The 20,083-nt window shown below is 37.6% G+C and overlaps 1 protein-coding gene across 3 annotated transcripts in view; it reads left to right on the top strand.

Moving 5' to 3' along the window:
• The window catches only part of Txnl1 (thioredoxin-like 1), a 35,961-nt gene that overhangs the window by 6,053 nt on the left and 9,825 nt on the right, over nucleotides 1–20,083 (top strand). For all 3 annotated transcript variants that reach the window (XR_259083.2, XM_005372969.2, XM_005372970.2), the window contains exons 2-6: nucleotides 5,699–5,795; nucleotides 8,532–8,705; nucleotides 15,026–15,148; nucleotides 16,874–16,943; nucleotides 18,567–18,739. Coding sequence is in view for 2 of the 3 variants with exons in the window: in XM_005372969.2 (XP_005373026.1) it covers nucleotides 5,699–5,795; nucleotides 8,532–8,705; nucleotides 15,026–15,148; nucleotides 16,874–16,943; nucleotides 18,567–18,739 (637 nt within the window). In the remaining variant the exon portion in view is untranslated. The remainder of the gene's footprint in view (nucleotides 1–5,698; nucleotides 5,796–8,531; nucleotides 8,706–15,025; nucleotides 15,149–16,873; nucleotides 16,944–18,566; nucleotides 18,740–20,083) is intronic.

The following is a 20,083-nucleotide window of genomic DNA, read 5'->3' as shown; positions in this document are numbered from 1 at the left end:
TAGGCCCCCGCATTCCTGTTAGACTAACTGGTAGGATGGGTCTGAGCTCTGGGGCCTTCGCATCAGAGGGCAGACCCATCTCCATTGGTCACCTTTGCATTCAGGGCATGGACCATGGGGCCTTTTAGGGCAGTTCCTCTTGAGGTGGCCTGGCTTTTAACAGTGGTAGCAGATGAATGCAGTCGTCGAGTTCTTTTTGGGGCCCCAGGAATCAGACTTGGTAGTTTGATTTTGGTAATTAATTTAGAAACAACAATAAAGAAAGGTACTATGTAGATCACTATTTTGGAATTTTTGGAATGGCACTTAAGAGTTGAGGTCTGAGACTAGAGATAGTCTTCTCAGGTTGTTCTTTTAAAAATGGCTCACCAACTAAATGTATTCCAGGTCCTTTTTGCCTCAGAAAGAGAATTGAAGGAGACAAACAAAAAACAATGTCAAAATTTTATTTGAAAAGTGAGGAGTGAAGGGGTAAGGGAGAAACTGGCTCTGCGGAGCAAACTTGGGCTGAACAAAAGAGGAAAGGAGAAAAAGTAAAAATACACCCTTGGTCTGAGAGACACAGTGTAGGTTACCATGAAGTCATGAGAGCAGAGTCCTTGTGGCATCCTTTCACTTTTAAGCTGTCCACATCTGTGGAAATCCATGAGAAGTTCCACTTATGGGGTCCTGTGAATTATTTGGCACTGTTTTGGGATTTTGTAATTACAAGAGAGTTACATGTATTTTTCCTGTTTAACATTTGTATGTGTTTATAGAAGCTACTGCTCTAGATAGTGCATTGGCTACTATATCAATAGGAAAGAAGTGTTAGGAAGTTCATAAAATAAGTTACAATATGTCATTTAAGGTAGCCGAGCGTAGTGGCGCATGCCTGTAATCCCAGCACTCAGGAGGCTGAGCAGGAGGATTGTTGTGAGTTCAAGGCTAGCCTGGGCTACAATGTGAGCTTAAGGTCAGCCTGAACTGCATAGCGAGACCATGTCTCAAAAAGACAAAACAATAAGTCTTTTAAGAAAGGTTGTATTTGTTAATAAGAATGTACTATGCTTTCACAGAAAGTTCCTCTTGGATTGGATTTAGAAATTGACTTCTAGTTAGTCCTGCCACCAGCTAGGGTATTTGGTCATGAGCAGGTCATTTAACTTTTCTAGTTGTCAGTTCCTAAAAGGTAATTGTGTTAGATTCATTGGTCCTTTATGTGTTGTAGTAAGCTACAAGTTTGTTTGTACTGTTCTCTCACAGAGCACAAAATCCATCCATAGCCATTTTCTATAATGGACAAAACATGTAAAATTTTCAGTTAAAAGGGTCAAGGTAGAAAAATAACCATTTTTTCCATCTGTAAACCTTTGGACTAGGTGATCTCTAGACTGTTTTGGAACAAAATAAAAAATTCTAATCTTTGACTAGTGCTGCTATTTTTTTTTTTTTTCTTTTTTTTTTTTAAGAGTAGGAAAATCTGTTGGGGAAAAGAAATGGGGACTAGGACTAGCTCCTGATGCAGATGCCCGGGAAGTGGGCAGTTGGCGCCCGGGAAGTCGCGTGCCGGCATATGCTAGCGCGCACTGGTCCCCGAGCCAGCCAGCACTGTGTGGTCGAGAACCATCATGGCACAGTGAAGCAGTGACACAATTGGCCCGCCACACGCTGACTGCAGAGGCCCGCCCCACGCTGACTGCAGAGGCCCGCCCAAGGACGTGCCTGAATCATCCCGACATGGAGAAACCCCTGGAAATACATGCTGCACAACGGGTTGCTCTTGCCCTTGTCATTGAGAACCAGAAAGGTCCCAAGTCAACAGAGGAGCAGCTGCTGAAGAAGGACTCAGAGAAAATGAGAGTACAGGCTACGCCCGAAGATTCAGAGGTCTAGTTGACCAGGGTCATGAGAGCCATTCGGAAGCTGGAAACCAGGAGGACCTTGCGCAATACCTGGGGAGACCCCTGGAAGCCATTCTTCCCCTGATAGTACAGGCTGTGGTGGAGGAGCACGTGGAGCTCTGGAGAGGTCTGCACCGAGATTCCTGCTGCCTGTGCTGACAGTTAGGGAGAGGACACTAAGTGGTTACGGGGGCCCAGTGTGCTGGGAGGCTGGAGAGAAAAAGCTACAAAAATGGCTTTCGCCCGAGATGGCTCACTCAAGATGTTAGTAAGAATTGCCTCCTCAGTATTCTATAGCCATGATGAGGAGGAGGCCAAGGAGAGAAAACAAAGAGACTGAGAAAAAGCAGCTGCTTTTGCTGCAGCACCAAGAGAAACAGACCCTAAGTCTGATTCTCGGGGCCCCAAGAAGAACTCGACAACTGCATTCATCTACTACCACTGTTAAAAGCCAGGCCACCTCAAGAGGAACTGCCCTAAAAGGCCCCATGGTCCATGCCCTGAATGCAAAGGTGACCTTTGCAGAGGCCCCAGAGCTCAGACCCATCCTACCAGTTAGTCTAACAGGAATGCGGGGGCCTAGGGCATACACCGCCTTCTCCCTCTGGCCAGACTGTCATCTCCATGGAGGAGCCCTGGGTAATCATGACTATACAGGAAAAAGAAAACAGCCTGTTGCTAGACACAGGTGCAAGTCTCTCGGTCCTTCTTTTCAATCCTGGCCTTCCTTCCAGCCGTCACACCTCAGTGAAAGGAGTCACTGGTGAGGAGGTAGTACTCTATTTTGGACAACCCTTAGGCTGTAACTACTTGTTAGATCCTTCTTGCGTATCTCTGTCTTCCTGAGAAACCACTTTGAAGGTACCACCATGTATTACAGCAGACAATGATATTTTCCTACTAATCTATCCATAACTCTGTAATGTTTGTATTGTTCCTAGGCTGTTTTGTAAGTAGATACATGTTTATTACTATGTATTTCCTACAACAACCATTGAGAATGGTCAATGATTATTCAATTGGTCACTCATGTGTAGCTCTATTTATTTTGTTTAGAAACGACTTTAAAGATACCAAAGTATAGTACAACAACCATTGATAATAACCTACCACTTTTGTCTGTAACTTACTATTATTTGTCTGTTTTCCTGAGAAACTATCTTGTAGGTAACAATATGTAAAACAACAACCCTTGATAATTTCCTACCACTTTGTCTAATTCAATAAGCCCCCCTATTACTATGTTATCCTTCTTTTACTCTTTAAAATAATAGTAATTAAAAAAAAAAAAAAAAAGGAATAGCTCCTGAGAGTCAGGAAGGTCAACCTGAGTGGGTTACTGCAAAGTTTTTATAAGAAAAAGAAAAATACACTTTAAAAGTCCACACTCAAAGAAATAGAGTGTGGGCCCTTCAAGAGAGAGGCTTGGTCCTTACTTTTATACAGAAAAATAGGGTGACTTGATCTCAGTGAATAAGAAAAGATACTTCTTCTTTTCTTTTTCTGGGGGGTCCTGGGGATTGAACCCAGGACCTTATGCATGCATGTAAATCACATGTTATACCACTGAGCTACATCCATGGATCTGAAATTTGTTTACTTTTTTTTCTTCTTATTTTTTGAGACAGAGTCTCGCTATGCAGTTCAGGCTGGCCTTGAACTCACTGTGTAGCCCAGGCTGGCCTCAAACTCCTGGTGATTCTCCTGTCTTTGCTTCCTGAGTGCTGGGATTAAGAGCTTGTGCTACCATGCAGGGCTCTTTACTCTTTGGTTTTTTTTTTTTGGTTTTTCTCCGGTACCGGGAACCGAACTCACGACCTTGTGCTTGCCAGGCAGGCGCTTTTGCCGCTGAGCTAAATCCCCAGCCCCAGGGCTCTTTACTCTTGAATACACTGTTGAGAAAGGCAAATATCGTTTAAAACTACTACTCCACTGGGAACAGTGATTGCACACCTGTAATACCAGCATGGTGGGAGGCTGAGGCAGGAGAAGAGGATTGCAAGGGCAGCCCCACTCTGGACTACTTAGAGACTTAGCAAGATCCTGTCTCAAACAAAACAAACAAAAAAACGGGTTGGGGATGTAACTCAGTTTTGAAGCCCCTAAGTTGAAGTCCTGGTACTCTCTGAAAGCAAACAACAAACCAAGCCCAAATAGCACTGTCAACATGAATGACTATATTTTGAAAATGTGCTGTAATTGTTTCTTTTTTTTTTTTTTTTTTTGTCTTTTTGAGACAGGGTTTCACTATGCAGTTCAGACTGACCTTGAGCTCACTTTGTAGCCTGGTTTGGTCTCGAATTTCCAATGGTCCTCCTGCTTCAGCTTCCTGGGTGCTGGGATTACAGGCATGTGCCACCATGCCCAGCTTTAGTAAATTCTTTCAGTGGATACCAAATATATTCTGCTTTTTTTTTTAGTATTAGGAATTGAACTCAGTACTTTGTGCTTGCCAAGCAGGAGCTTATGCCGCTGATCTATATACCTGGCCCTATGCTGTAATATTTATGCGTACTTTTTATTTGTATGCTTGTGCTTCTCAGCTCTATTTTGACTTCTAACTAAAGTTCCAACCCATGGCTAACTAAAATTAAAGATTCTAAATCAGGTTAAATCTTGAGAGCTAACAGTCATTTACATGGTAGCTGTCTTAGTTACTTTTCTTTTTACTGAGACAGAATACCTGACACCCAGAATTAAAGGGAGAAAGGTTTATTTAGTTCACAGTCCATATATATAGAGTTTTCAGTCCATCATCTGCTAGGTCCAAGGCAGGGTGGCTTGGCACACAGGTGTTGGAGAGGAGAAACAGTTCATGACGGACAGAAGGTAGCAAAGCAACAAGGGCAGCTACAGCTCTTTATATCCCTTATAGTTTATCCAGACTATTTAGGGCAGGTAGCACTCACTGCGTTAATCTTAGTGCCCTTAATCGTAGCATTGCACCATGAATCACTTCTAGTGTCACACTCTAGATCCAGCCACCTCTGAAAAAGCCCCACCCCTGACCGCATGAAGCTTTGGGGGAACATCTAAACACCAGCTGTAATAGTAACATTGTTTGATAAAGTCTGTTCAGCTATAAGAAATAATTATGTTTAAAACCAGTTAGCTCATACATGATTGCTGAATAGAGGGATGATATCAGTGTAATGTGGAAATTGTGTTGGATTACAAGTGGTATAATAAAAAAGTAGGGCAAATATTTTTTTAAAAACCATTTTTAAACATTGAGTTTTTCAATTCATAAGTGCAGTATATTCCTCCATTTTGGGGGGTTTTTCTTACTAATTTCTGAGAACTGACAGTGCTTGGAAGGCTTAATATTAAACCTCAGATATTTATAATACCTATACTCATTAAGACGATATAGTAGTATTGGGCCTGGTAGCACGTGCCTGTAATCCCAGCACTCGAGATCCTGAGGCAGAAGGATTGCCATGAGTTGGAGGCCAGCCCAGGCTATATAATGAGTTCAAGGACAGCCTGAACTGCATAGCAGGACCCTGACTTTAAACAAAAAATACTATAGTATTGACACAAGTGTTATATACATACCCCTGTGGAAAACACTAATCTTAAGCCAGAAGAATCAATTTATATTTCATTTGACAAGTACTGTAGAGTATAAATTAGCCAGGTGTGGTGGTGCACATTTGTATTCCCAGCATGGTGAAGGCCAAGGCAGGGGGATTGCAGTGAGTTCAAGGCCAGCGTGAATTACGTAGTGAGCCCTTGTTTCAAAAAACAAACAACAAAATGAGTACAAGTTGGTGCATAGTCTTTGGTATAATTTCGCCCTTCCTTTTTCACAGGTGTGGACCATGTTTGAGGATTGCTCCAGCATTCAGTTCTATGAGTAATAAATATCCACAGGCTGTTTTCTTGGAGGTAGATGTACATCAGTGTCAGGTAAGGAGGAAGAGTCCTTTTTTAAATTTTTTAGTCGGCTTGAAATCCAACACTAATACCATCCATTAATTATTTCTTAATGCATTTATTCCTTAGAATATAGGAAAATGCCAGACAGATTTGAAGACACTTGTCTATAATTCTTGCACTCAAGCTGAGGCAGGAGGATTGCTACAAGTTTGAGGCTAGCGTGGGCTGCATAGTGAGTTCAAATCTAGTCTAAACTATATAATGAGACCCTGTCTCATAAACACTCCCCCCCAAAAAAACCCACAGGTCATTTTGACCACATTAGTTAAGAAAGGTAGCACATTATTACTAATTTCAGATTTGTATAAATGTTTTTTCATGTAAAATTAATATTTTATACTCTGCAAATCTATAATAATTTCTTATACTGCTAAAGTATTGGCTGATTATAAAGTCATGACAGGGAATTCTTGGTTATAGCTTGATTTGAATTGGTCATTTTGTTAATCTTACCTGCAAAGCTGTGTGTTCAGCAGAAACTTTAAAATATTAATTACTGTTGATGGTGTCTCAATGTTGTAGGTAAGTTACCCTGATGAATTATTTGCAATGGCTATGTAACATTTCTGCATTTGTGTGTGTCTTGGTTACTTTTCTGTCATTGCTGAGACAAAATAACTGATGCCCAAAATTCAGGAAGGAAAGGTTTATGTAGCTCACGGTTTGTGGAGGTTTCAGTCCATACTTTTCTGGCTCCAAGGCAGAGTGGCACATGGCAGAGGGCAACGTGTTGTTCATGGCAGTGGAAGATAGCAAAAGCAACAAAAGCAAAATGGAGGAGAGCAGGCGGGCAGCCTCTTTCTCTGTGGTACATATGCAAACTCTGTGCCCCAGGGCGGGTATAACACTCATACCCATAATCCCAGCATTGGATCATGGATTAATCATAAACTCTAAAAGCCGCCCCCCCCCCCCATGACTGCATGAGGCTTTAGGGGGTACATCCAGACACAAACCATAACAGTGTGTATGTAAAAATACAGAGAATTGGTAAGGAATAAAGAACTTTGAAAGACCCTCTCATATACTAGTCTTATTCTAAGGAACCTCTTTGTAGTACTACAGCTGTTTTTTTTTTTTAAATGAGGCTTTGTCTTTACTACATTTCTGAGTGTGGAAACATTTTAGAGTGTTAAGTAGTTAGTAGTTGGGGTAGTTAGTAGTTTGGAGATTTAACATAAATTTACATTACACTTTTATATTTTAGTACTTATATGTCACTGGACTGAATCACTGGTTCTTTAAAGGAAAATATTCAGTATTGCTAATCTGAAACTGCTTTCTTCTAGAACTGTGCTGTCTGCCCTAGTGGCTACTAGCCACATGTATTTTTGTGTTTTTTGAGTGCTTGAAATGTGGCAAATCCAAGTTGAGATGTTCTCAAGGTGTAAAATACGCATTGGATTTTGAAGACTTGAAAAGAAACTATAAAATACCATCTTTCAATGTTGACAGTGTTGAAAATGCATATGTTTTGCTCATTAAAATAGTAAGACTGGTTTTACCTATTTCTTACTGCTTTCTTAATGATACTAGGAAAGTTTACAATATAGCTCATTTCATTTCTTTTCAACACCGTTCTGATAGATCAGTCGTAGTTATTGCATAAATGAGGTTTAAAGAAGATATACTTAGGTCACCTTTGTGCTTTTTATTTCCTTTAAATGATAAAGAGGCCAAATGTAGTATGGCCCTGTAATTCCAGCTCTTAGAAGAGTGAAGCAGGAGGATTGCTGAGTTAAAAGCCAGCCTGAATTACAGAGCGACACCTTGTCTAAAAAAAAAAAAGATATAATGGTATCTTTTCATAGTGTTTGAATGCGAAAGGTGACACATTTGTTTTACTATCCTTTTTAAAATATTTTTCATAAAGAGTTGTTTCCATCCAGTCTAAAATTGTGGAAATAGGACAGAATTTATTTATTTAGTTTTTTGTTTTTTTGAGACAGGGTCTCACTATGTCAGGCTGGCCTTCAACTCAACAGATTCCTCCTGCCTCAGCCTGCTGAGTCCTGAGATTATAGGTATGCACTACCACCACACCTGGCTAGGACAAAATTAATTTGTTTTTTGGTGCCAGAAAGTGAACTCAGGGCCTCACACTTGCCAGGCAGGTGCTGTGCTGCTGAGCTACATCCCTAGCCCTCGGACAGAATTTAAAAAGATATGTTAGAACATAAACAATAAAGAACATAAACAATATGTTCAGTGTGGGAGTAGGTGCCATTTTACTGAAGTAGAAATCGAGTGGGGGTTGCAGTGCAAAAAGTGCTGCTTCCTTTTTATAGGTAAGTTGACTGTTTTTCAAGTGTGTATTTCTTCCTAGCAGCTTTGGTTTGTATTATCAATATCCTGCTTGGATCCTTTTGAGAAATCTGTACTATATAGTTGTGAAAGAGCTGTCTGATAAGAAGTACGATTCTGTATTAGAAGCTAAATGAATGAAGTATTTAATAGTAAAACTGATTTTTAAAAGACGGGGTGGGGACTGTTCCTTTTTGTGGGTATAATAGTCATATATCTGTGTCCCAGTGGGAACTCCCTTAAGGGAAATTGGTCTGCCTTTTTTCTTAAATAACAATATATTTTACATATCTTTAGTTTGTGCCAAGGATGTTTAACTTCCACAAAGTTATGGAATGAATGTTTAAAGTGGTTTTAAGTTTCATTTTAATCCATAACACTGTTTTAATTTGCCACTTCTAGGGAACAGCTGCCACCAACAATATATCAGCAACACCTACATTTTTATTTTTTCGAAATAAAGTGAGAATTGATCAGTATCAAGGAGCAGATGCTGTGGGACTAGAAGAAAAAATCAAGCAGCACTTAGAAAATGACCCTGGAAGTAATGAGGACACAGACATTCCAAAAGGCTATGTATGTAGATTGAAAAGTAAAATGTTCTACTCCTCAACGCTATGTAAAATGACATGAATTTTAATGTGTAACTGATATATAACGAGCTCCCTTTGTTGCCACTTCCTTTCTGTAGTATTCGTTCTTTTTAAGTGTATCTTTCCTGGAAGTCTATGTTTTAAAAAAAAATTCTAGCTTTAAATTTTTAGAATCAGATGTGACTTTAGTATTACATATTTTCTTAAGAGTAAGTTACTTTTTAGAGTAACTTACAAACTGAAGAACTTAATGATATTTGAAAAATACACAAGTGTAGATAGTTGTACTGTAAAGTGTTAGAGTTTGAGAGCTGTTGAGGAAGGAAGCAAAAATTCAAACATAGTATTCAGTAGTAGCAGATTTGTTTATGCATACTGGTAAATTCTGTAAAAATTATGTAATTTCTTAGTTTCTGGTTAATAAACTACTGTATTGGCAAAGCAAAGAATTTCTGTAAGTCTTTTAAATTCATGGTGTATAAGGAGAAATCCCACATCTTGTCAGGTAAACAGGAGAAATTCTTTGTGTGTGGTTGGGAGGAAAGTGGGTATCAGAAGTATAACGTGATATTAGTGTATTTTGAGTTGGGAAAGTACAATTAGTATTTCTTTAAAATAGAACTCTAATTTTAAGTTACAGCATCAGTTAGAAAGTATGAATATGTTTAAGTCAGGGTTGATAATTACTAAACCAGGCCCTTTTTGCCTGTCACACAGCATGCCAGTCACTGAAAAGAATTTTGCAAAATAAAAAGTTTATACACAAAGCAGTAGTCAGAATTTGGAGACAAAGAGCATGTCACAAGTCTGCCACTCCAAGATAGGTTTTATTGGTTATTTGTGGGATAAAGAAGCAGGGTCATCTGTGGTATAGGGAAAAGTGATTGGAGGTGCAGGCCCAAGTGAAAGATCAGTAGTTTCAGCTAGTATAAGATAGACAAAAACTGCCTCCCAAGTTCCTAAAAAATAGCTTAGGAAACTATTGACCTCATCACATCAGAGGTGCTACCTATAGCAAAACTAGTGGCAGTCTAATATTTGGAGTTTTGTGGTCAGCATCTCCTGCTTTTTATTTTAATCTGTAGCTTCCTGTTCTAAGATTCTGTTGTTGTGGGACTTTTAAGTTCCCTCCATTTAGGGATCATCCCTTGGTTAGATTTTAAGATGTCCCCCAGAACCTTGTGTTCTGTAAAATACCTGATAGAAGAATTAGAAATGATGAACTTACTAGGAAAATACTTAACAGTAATGAAAGCACACAACTCCATTCTGATTTGGATGTTACAAAGGAAGTATGGGGGCTCAGTAGAGTCAAAGAAATAAAAAGTATAAGGTGGCTAGTGTAAATGAGATGAGGGTAACAGTGCTGGTTATCTGGCAGTTACCATGGTTACTTCTCACAGAGTTCTGGAATCAGAGGTCTTCTTTTGATGATTACATTCTTGGTGTATCAGTTAATTTGTTGCTGGGACAAAAATAACACCCACAAGTTCAAGGAGAATAGGTTCATTTTAACTCACAGTTTTTAGAAGTTTCAGTCTAGTCAGCTGTCCCCAGGGCAGGGTGTTGGGGCAGATGGGCATGGTAGAGGAGAAACAGTTCATGGTATGGCAGACAGGAAGAAGCAAGCCTTCCCTGCTTCTTTTTTTTCTTTTCTGCTTCTTTCCATTGTATTCCATCCAGACTTCAAGTTTGTTGGTTAGTGCCACCCAAATCTAGGGTGGGTCTTTTCAATAAATTCATCACTTATACCCAGAACTATGCTAAACCACTCAGTGGGTAAATCTAGTAACATACCTACATCCATGACCCAGCCACCTCGCAAAAGCCCCACCTATGAGCTCATGAGGCTTTGAGGGACGTCTAGATACAAGCCATAGCATCTGGCAATGGTTTTCAGGTCCTTGGCAGGTGCTTCTCAGCCACAAGAGGCGATACTCAGACTTGTAAGGCCTAAGAGAAGATTGTGGCCTATTGAGCTCGGTTTCAGTGACACCATTTAGAAAATTTTGGAAATGACTTAACTTTAAACTGTTGTGTTTACATCTTTTTTTTTTTCTTTTTACTTATTCCTAAGGTTATTTGCATGAAAAAGCCTAATATGCGCAACAGTCCAATGTGAGCTACAGGGATACTTCTTTGCACATCAGCCAGATGTGATGCTGGTGTTTTGGCCTGAGGAAATAACAAGGGGAAGAAGTTTTAAGGAATAAAAATTAGTTTTTATGCAATTCTATGAATAAAATGTGTAAAATTAGTAAAAACATTTTTTTGTTCCATTAGGTCTCAATCAGCTATTTTTGGTCTTAAACAGTTAGTAAATATTTAGAACTAGAAATCTGTTTTTGGAAATATCACTGTCCTTACAACACAAATTGAAACTTAATAATAGTAAATCACCAAGTGAAAAATGCATTTAAGTAGATCTAAGTGTAAACAGTGCAAAAATGTATTGACTTTTTTGTAAAATTGTAAGTTCTTTTTTCGTTTTGTTTTAAAGAGGATCAAACCCAGAATCGTGTGCATGCTAGGCAAGCAGTCTACCACTGAGCTATTTCCCCAGTGTAAGGAAAGGTTTTTGTGAACATAATGACTTTTATTTTTTATTTGTATTTGTTTACTTTGTTTTTTGAGATAGGGTCTTTTGAGATAGTTTAAACTGGTCTCGAACTCACTGAGTAGTGCAGGCCAGCCTGAAACTTCTGACAGTCCTCCTGCCTCAGCCTCCCAAATGCTAGGATTACAGATGTGCACCGCCACACCCAGCTTTAACTTTTAGTTTTTATAAATGTTTTTTGAGGTTTAGAAAAATTTAAAACATTTTATTTTTTCTTTTCTACATTTGCTAAAAGTAGGCTGTAGGTAGTATGGCTTCAAATAGTCACCCTCCTGCTTTCTCAGTTAAGTCTTCCTCTCTCTGGAAATTTGAAAGGCAGGGACTCTTGGTTAGAACTTGGATTGGCTTATGTTCTGAAGTTTAGATGTGTTAGTGTATTTCAGTATTTTAAGGCCTTCGAACTCTAGCCTTTGGCCTATAGTTTTCTCACATCAAAATGAAATAAAACTTTATTTAATCCTAATTTATGAAGTAAGCACACAAACATTTCTAACACAAAAGTGTAGATAAGCTTTTTTTACTTCCCTATGTGTCTTCTGATGTATTTTTTCCTACTCTATCAAAACAATGGAGGAAATATTTTTAAAAAGTCTAGAGTAGTACAATAGGCCATGTATATCATTTACCTGTGTTGTCTAATTGTAATTGGTTTTGCTTTTCCTCACTAGCCACATTTCATTTTGGCAGAATCCTTTACGAGTAAGTTATAGACAACTTGATGATTCATCTCTAAATATTTTAACATGTAGCTAATGTCCTTAGATACCAAAACATTTTCATATTAATCATATCACTATCACGCCTAACGCACTTAGTATTGTTAAATACAGTGCCTCTAATTTCTTGCATTCTGATTTCCTTAATTGTCTCCCAAATGGCCCTCATAGTTGTTTTCCCTCTTAGGATCAATAGGTAGGTACTGTGCATATTTTCAGATCTAAATTTACATTTATGTCAAATATGCAGTGTAATGCTAGTTTTCCCAGACCTTGTTGTATAACAAAATACTTCAATATAATTATTTAAATGTGACTTTTTTGTTATGTTCCTCAAAATGTTATTTTGAACAAAGCACCTTTTAAGTTGTTTGTGGTGTTGTAGGCCTACATATAATCCCAGCAATCAGGAGGCTGAGGCAGGAGGACCTCATATCAAGAAACAAGAAAAAAAGAACTTAACCCCATTAGTTTATTTTCATCATTAAGGTATTGGATATATGACTGGGATATTGCCTTCACACATGAACTCTTAATACCTTATGTACTTTTGAAGTGGTTCATAAGTAGACATGGAAGACATAAACATTTAAAATATTTTGCCTGAACTTCCCTTTCATGACAAATGTTCACGAAGTTCAGAATAATTCTACTATAGTAGTGCTTTGCTTTGTAAAATGCCACCCCCCGCCCAATCTTTCGGAATTGGCTATGACATTACCCTGAGTAAAACATTTAATGTTAACATTTTGACTTCTAAAGCATTTATGCTATTTTATGAATAATTAGGGACCTATATTAATATATCATTTTGATATTTAATTTGACATGCAAAAAATGTTCAATCTTTCAGAACTATATATGTATATATTCGTGTCTTCTGGATAAAAAATATTCTTTGTCATAAAAATGAACAAATGATTAATAAACTGTATACAGTAATACTTTGTAACTATTTTTAATTTAAATTTGTAACTTTAAAATAGTCCTTCTTTAGTAGATTAAATGGATAATTTTATTAGAGATAGTTTACCAAAATAAAACTTCACTAAAAGCAGAATATGTACACAGACCATTCACCATTGAGACACCAAGGAAATAGTAAAAGAGCTCTTCCATAAAGTTCCGTGTGACTTCACAGGTGAGAGTGTTGCTGGATTTTTAAAAAATCAGGTGCTCTAGTGTTATTCTCGGTACTGAAGATCATAAATGAAGGAAAAAAATCTTCTGAATTTCTTTTTTTAAGTAACTATGAGATTACAGCATTTAGCAACATAAATGTACCAAAAAAGAAAGCCACTGGCCAATATCAGTTATAAATATTGTTTTAAAAAATCTTAAAATGTTAGTGAAGAAAACCTAACAGTCCAGTAGTAGAATTAAAAATACATCATGAACAAAATTGGATTTGTTTCAGTCATGCAACAAATGTTTATGTAATCTGTCATGTTAATAGAGCTAATGAGAAAAGTCACAGTTCTCTATATACAGAAAAGTTACTTAACAGAATTCAATAACTCTTTCATTCCTGAAGTATTGACTAAAATCTTAAGGGGGAAAAGTGAGAAGTATTTCCACTAGAGTCGGAAAGGAGACAAGCATGACTGCTGTCACCACAGCTCTGTGGAATTGTGTTGGAAGTGTGGACGTATCAGTGAACAGAGTATGTGAGAGACAGGAACATGCTGACCTGACATCACAGGGAAGTAACCAGCCAAACCCAGAGTAGTTGGAAATTTATAGCTGATTATAGATTAAAAGTACCATGTTTATACATTTTTATATCTGAATCTAATAATTAAATTGTAAAATATGAGAAGTTATGAGCATTTGAACACTGATATTTGATAAGGTGTGGTTTAGTTGTGATAATGCTATTAAGTATGTATGTGTGTTTTAAAAGTGTACTTACAGAAATACATGACATATTCATGAATATAATGAAAAGATGTCTAATACTTCAAAATAATTGAGAGGAGAGGTAAAGGATATAGGATGGGTAGAGGTGAAACAAGAGTGGCCATGAGTTAATGATTATGGCTGGAGGTAAGGCATATGTGGAGTTCACTAAATTACTCTTTTTTGTATATGTTTAATATTTTCTATAATAAAATAATGGCCAAGTGTGGTGGCACACAACTGTAATCCTAGTACTCTAGAAGGCTGAAACAGGATGGTCTCAAATTTGAGCCCAGCCTGGGCAGTTTAACAAGATCCTGCCTTAAATTAAATAAAAAGGGCTGGGCATATAGCTCATTGCAGAAGACCTAGGTTCAGTCCCTAGTGCAAAATCAATCAGTCATGTCCTTTCTTGCTGTTCATCTTAAACTTAACCTTTGCATAGGCCTGAAGAGTACATGTCCACTGGGATAGGGATACAAGCTTTCTTTGAGTCTTAACAGATACTATATTTTCATTTGCAAGGTTTTTACTATAAAACAGTTACTTACAATCTTGTGTGTTAAAGACTTAGTTTCTGCTAGTTTATTAAGTAAACGAACCCTAGATTTGGCTTTAATAGACGATCTTAGTCAGAAATTCAAATTGAAAGGACCGTTATAAAGATTTTTAGTAACTTTGTTTTTTGTCTTTTTGAGGCAGGGTTTCACTGTGCAATTCAGGCTAGCTTCGAGTTCACTTTGTAGCCCAGGCTGGCCTCGAACTTGGTGTGATCCTTCTGCCTCAGCTTCACAAGTGCTGGGATACAGGCATGTGCCACCACATGTGCTTGGTTAGTAACTTTTTAAGGAGATACTTTCTTTAAAAATTGCTTAATCTAGGGCTGAGGATGTAGCTTCTTGGCACAAGTGCCTGCCTAGCAAGCACAAGGTACTGAGTTCGATTCCCAATACCAAAAAACAAAACAAAACTAAAATTGCTTAATCTAGAGAGAGTCACAGGTTTACATTTTTAACATTTTTACACCAAACTGAAATGTTTCCCCTAATGTCTTGATTTCATGTTTTTCAGATGGACTTAATGCCTTTTATAAACAAGGCTGGTTGTGAATGTCTTAATGAAAGTGATGAGCATGGGTTTGACAACTGTTTAAGAAAAGATATGACCTTCTTGGAATCTGACTGTGATGAACAGGTGATTGAGTGCTTAAGGCTTGTGGGGCTTTTCATTATCACTTTTGTTTCTCATGTTCCCATCTCCTGGCTTTTGTCTCTTACTGCAGATGATCACTTGTTTCTTTGCTTTTAATGGTTTCAGTTTAACTCTTGCCCTGCAGACCTGCATTTTTTTCTGTTCTTCTGTGCCAGGTGAACAAGTAATTGGGAGGGTGGTGCACTAGGGAAAATTGCAGAACTCTTAAATTAGACCCACTGCTGAGTTTGGTCCTTTTGTTCATCCTTAATTTGTCAGTATGTTTGCCCCATGCAGGTAAGTTTGTATCTGAGGAACAGAGACTGATTACATGACCAGTTCCTCTGTAGGTAGCTCTTCACTCCCAGATAGAAACCTGTGCCATTTTTCCTATTCTTTTCTGCATTGCCCTTCCCACAGAGCAAGTAGGGTATAACCACCTTGATGAAGCTATCTTTTCTTTCATCTGGGTGTTACTGTCCTTACTGTAGTCTCTGTTCCATTGTCTCCAGTTTGTACCTATTCTAGTTCATTCTAGTTGTATATTAATACAAAAGTTATTTCTTTAGGTTATATGCGTGCATGTTTCTCTTTCCTAAAAGATTCTTCGCTGACTTCAAGAAGATGTTGTTGCTGATTTAATCTGTTTTTGGCTTTCCATTCTCATCTCTTGCACTTTACTTGCAGTTCAACTCTCTCTACATATTATGCTTACTATATTTTGACAGTTACGGCTCTAGTATAAAAAGTATTGATATAATTAACAGAAATAATCTAGTTGTTTTCTTAGACCACAGTGTAATTCTGAAATAATAAATCTAAACCAGAAAGTTTATTACAGTTTTGAGAGTATCATTCACATTGTATTTCTTGTGAACGGTATAATCTGATAATGTGTATCAGCAGGGCTGACTATAGCCTCCTTGAAATTTTTCCGCCAGGGAGAATCTTTCTTCCTGCCAGGGAAATGTCAAACACAATGTTAGCTGGAAAGTTGAATGAATGACTCACAGCTTCTAAAGGGTAGTCATCCTGGCAGTGTTTTCTATATCAGTTCCCTTATGTGGCTTTCCAGATACATTTAGTTAAATAAATTTAAGATGGAACTTTGGAGGATACTGTAGGGCTATAACAGTCCCTCCCTCTGTTCTTTCCTCCCTTTCTCCTTTACCCCTTTCTTTCTCTTCTTTCTTTGGCTGGGATTGAACTCAGGGCCTTGGGCATGCTAAACATGTGCTTTACCAACTGAGTTAAACCCTTAGACCCAGGATTGATGTTTTGAGTTTTGGATCAGTGATCATTTGAAGGGTAATCTCTGCATGAACCTGTGCATTGCCTTCAGATTGTTGAGGGATATGGTTAAATGCTGTACAAACCACCCTAGAAAATTAGAATGCCATAATACATAGTTTAAATTTTAATTTGTGGATTTTACTTGATTTTTTTGGAAAGCAGACTGCTTGCTAGTTTATAGGGCATGGGACCTTAGGTTCTTATGCATAATTTTATACGTTACCTCCATTAATTTCTTTTTGCCTTTCCCTCACTTAATTGGTATTTCTCAAATGTCAGTTTAATCAGATTACTTTCAACTTGCTGATTTTCTATATTGCATTGGTTTTGTTAGATGAATTAGGTTTTTCTGCCTCAATTACTTAATTCTACTTTGGTGTTACGTGTATTCACGGTACTCAAGAGCTCCTTTATAATGAAATTGTTTTCCCTCAGCTACTTATTACGGTGGCATTCAATCAACCTGTTAAGCTTTATTCCATGAAATTTCAAGGACCAGATAATGGTGAGTAAAGTACAGCTTTTATTTAAACTAACAGCTTTGTTAGACCTGTTAGCACATATTTGAACTTTTTATTAAATAAGGTAGGTATTACTTGTTTTAGGAAAGACTAAATTTGTTTTTGGAAGAATGTAAATGAATGGGCAAATATTGTGAAATTATTAGGGGTTGAAAGTAAGAAAAAAATGGAACTTTTAGTTTGTTTTCTAAACTTTAATTTTAAAGTGTTTCCCCTAATCTGCAAACTGCTGAACCTTTCCTTCCAAGTCTACATTTCTAGCAATCATTTTTTAAGAGTCCACAGTAGGAAAGATTCATTTCAAACTCCTATTCGGAACAATGAAAAACAGGCAACAGATTTTCCTATTTGTGCTCTGTTAATAGTGTTATATCCACGGATATTAAAATGGTTGTAAAGACTTGAAGTTTCTGTTTTATAAAGTAAAGCATTTTTCTTTACCCTTCCTCTTTTTTTTTTTTTCTTCTATTGCTAATTTTTTTTGAGGACTGGGAAAGGAGAGAGGGCCTAAGGTTTGTTGTTGTTTTCATTGACTGCGAAAAGCAGCCAAGGCTGCATTTATGAGATACCATTTCTATTGTGTTATTCCAAATTTTTACAGGTTAATTACTTTAACATTTTAAAATTAATGCTTTTATTCTAAAAATGCAATACAAGCAAATGCTGTAGGAGTAACTCTTAATATTCTTTAACTAGCCACAAAATGTGGGTCTTCAGTTGCACCCTGAAATTAAGGACATGCGGTCTTACACAGGTACATTCCTGATCTAAAGGTGAAATTTGACAGTATTTATAATCAGTTCTCTTTTGGCTTAATGTTGTCACTGATACTGCTTTACTTCTGAGTAATCCAGTTGTTGACCTGGCTCAAATGCTATTTCTTTTATGAAAATTTGTTCATCTGTGTACACCGTCAGAATCTATTACCAGCTTCTGTATACTTATTTACTAGTCATATGTTGTTGAGGGTAGTGACTCTGTGTATACATGTGTATGTGCATGTGTATGTATGTATTTTTTTTTGTTTTGGTGTTTTGAGACAGGGTCTTGGTATATAGTGCAGGCTGGCCTCAAACTCATGGCAGTCCTCCTGCCCCTGCCTCCCAAGTTCTGGGATTGCAGCCATGCACCACCACACCCTGCTATGTGTTTTATTTTTTTATTTCTTTTCTCTTCTCTTTTTTTTTTTTTTTTGAGACAGGGTCTCACTGTGCATTTCAGGCTGGTCTTGAGCTCACTTTGTAGCGCAGGCTAGTCTGGAACTCGCAGTGATCCTCCTGCCTCAGCCTCCCAAATGCTGAGATTATAGGTGTGTGCCACCATGCCTGGCTTATGTGTTTTAATCTCATAGTTTTAGGATTTACTGTAGCACTAGCTAGGACAAGAAAGTACCAGCAAATGTCTGTTGAGGAGGTGGACAGATTGCCTGTCTGAATACTCGGATTCTTTCAAACCCTAATCGTAGAGGTCTGTGGAGATACATACGTGTGTGTGTGTGTGTGTGTGTGTGTGTGTGTGTGTGTGTGTGTCTGAAAGTACTAATAATGATGAAGGAGGAAAATATGTTTGCAATATTTAGTATTTCATTGTTTTCTACCATTTTGTAGGTCAGGGTCCCAAATATGTAAAGATTTTTATCAACCTACCCCGATCTATGGATTTTGAAGAAGCAGAAAGAAGTGAGCCAACTCAAGCTCTAGAGCTGACAGAGGATGATATTAAAGAGGATGGCATTGTTCCTCTTCGTTATGTTAAGTTTCAGAATGTTAACAGTGTGACCGTAAGTAGTATTTCATTGGGATATATTTAACAGGTTTTGGGTGTCATTGGCACCTTCAGTATCCTAGGTCAGTGATGGTGAACCTTTTAGAGTTTTCAGTGGTGTGAACAGCCTGCTGCACTATGTGTGCCATAGGTTAGTCACCACTGTCCTAGGTGATTATATAAGACATTTTAAAAATTTCTTAATTTAATTTAATTTTTTTTTTGAGACAGTCTTGCTGTGTAGTTCAGGCTGGCCTTGAATTTACTGTGTAGCCCTGGCTGGTCTGGAACTTGTAGTAATCTTGCCTCAGCCTGTTGAGTGCTAGGATTTACAGGTGTGCATCAGCATGCCTGGCTATATGATTTTGGTTAAGTTTATTGGTACATTTTGGGTGTACATAATGATCACATTCATTATAGGAAATATGTACCTATATATGATATAACTTGATTCTTTTTTTATTATTTTTTCCCCATTCCCCTACCCTTTCTTTAACCCCTCTTCCCCTTATTTACAAAAGCTTTGTTCCCATTTTTTCCTTCTTTTCTGATTCTCTTCCCCTTACCCTAGTTTCTTTCCCATTTGAACATTTTCTTCCTATTTTATAATATCTACTATATATTCTGGTCCTTATTTACACTTTTGATTTCTCACACCAGAGAAACAATGCAGTATTTACATATATGTGTCTAATTCATTTCACTTAAGAGTATGGCTAAGGTAGTGTTTATCTAACAGTTTGAAGTGAGTAAAAGTGCATTATGGACTAATTACATTTTCTTCTTTGTAGTTTATCTGTTTTCCTAAAGAGGGAAGACAGGTTGATTTTTAAGTATTTGTGGATTTTTCAGTTTATCCATACATACATGCACTTTTATATACACATACATATATGACAACTTCTGTTAAAAATTTATTCTAGAACATTTATACTAAAGGTATTTGTATGTAATTTAGGCTGAAGGTATTTGTATGTAATGGTCACACCAGTGACAATATTGAAGGTATTTGTATGTAATGGTCACACCAGTAAAAATTGTTTTTTTTGGGTCTTTTTGAGGCAGGGTCTCGCCATTCAGTTCAGGCTGGCCTTGAGCTCACTTTGTAGCCCAGGCTGGGCTTGAACTCTCAACAATCCTCCTGCCTTAGCCTTCTGAGTGCTGGGATTACAGGAGTGTGCCACCACACCTGGCTTGCAAAATGATTTTTTAAAAAAATAATTTCATATTTTATAAAATAATGTAAAGCACCTCTGAACAAGGAATAGTGCTTATGATGATTTTAAGTGGTATAGTATAAATGTTAATATAAACATGCTATTTATAATGGTTAGCTGCTTTTCAGCAATTGTTAGTGGCT

This window comes from Chinchilla lanigera, unplaced genomic scaffold (genome assembly GCF_000276665.1).
Source record: "Chinchilla lanigera isolate Chin_1 unplaced genomic scaffold, ChiLan1.0 scaffold00001, whole genome shotgun sequence".
NCBI classification, from domain to species: domain Eukaryota; kingdom Metazoa; phylum Chordata; class Mammalia; order Rodentia; family Chinchillidae; genus Chinchilla; species Chinchilla lanigera.
The sequence above is the reverse complement of the archived record's forward strand: the minus strand, read 5'-3'. Positions and strand labels throughout refer to the sequence as shown.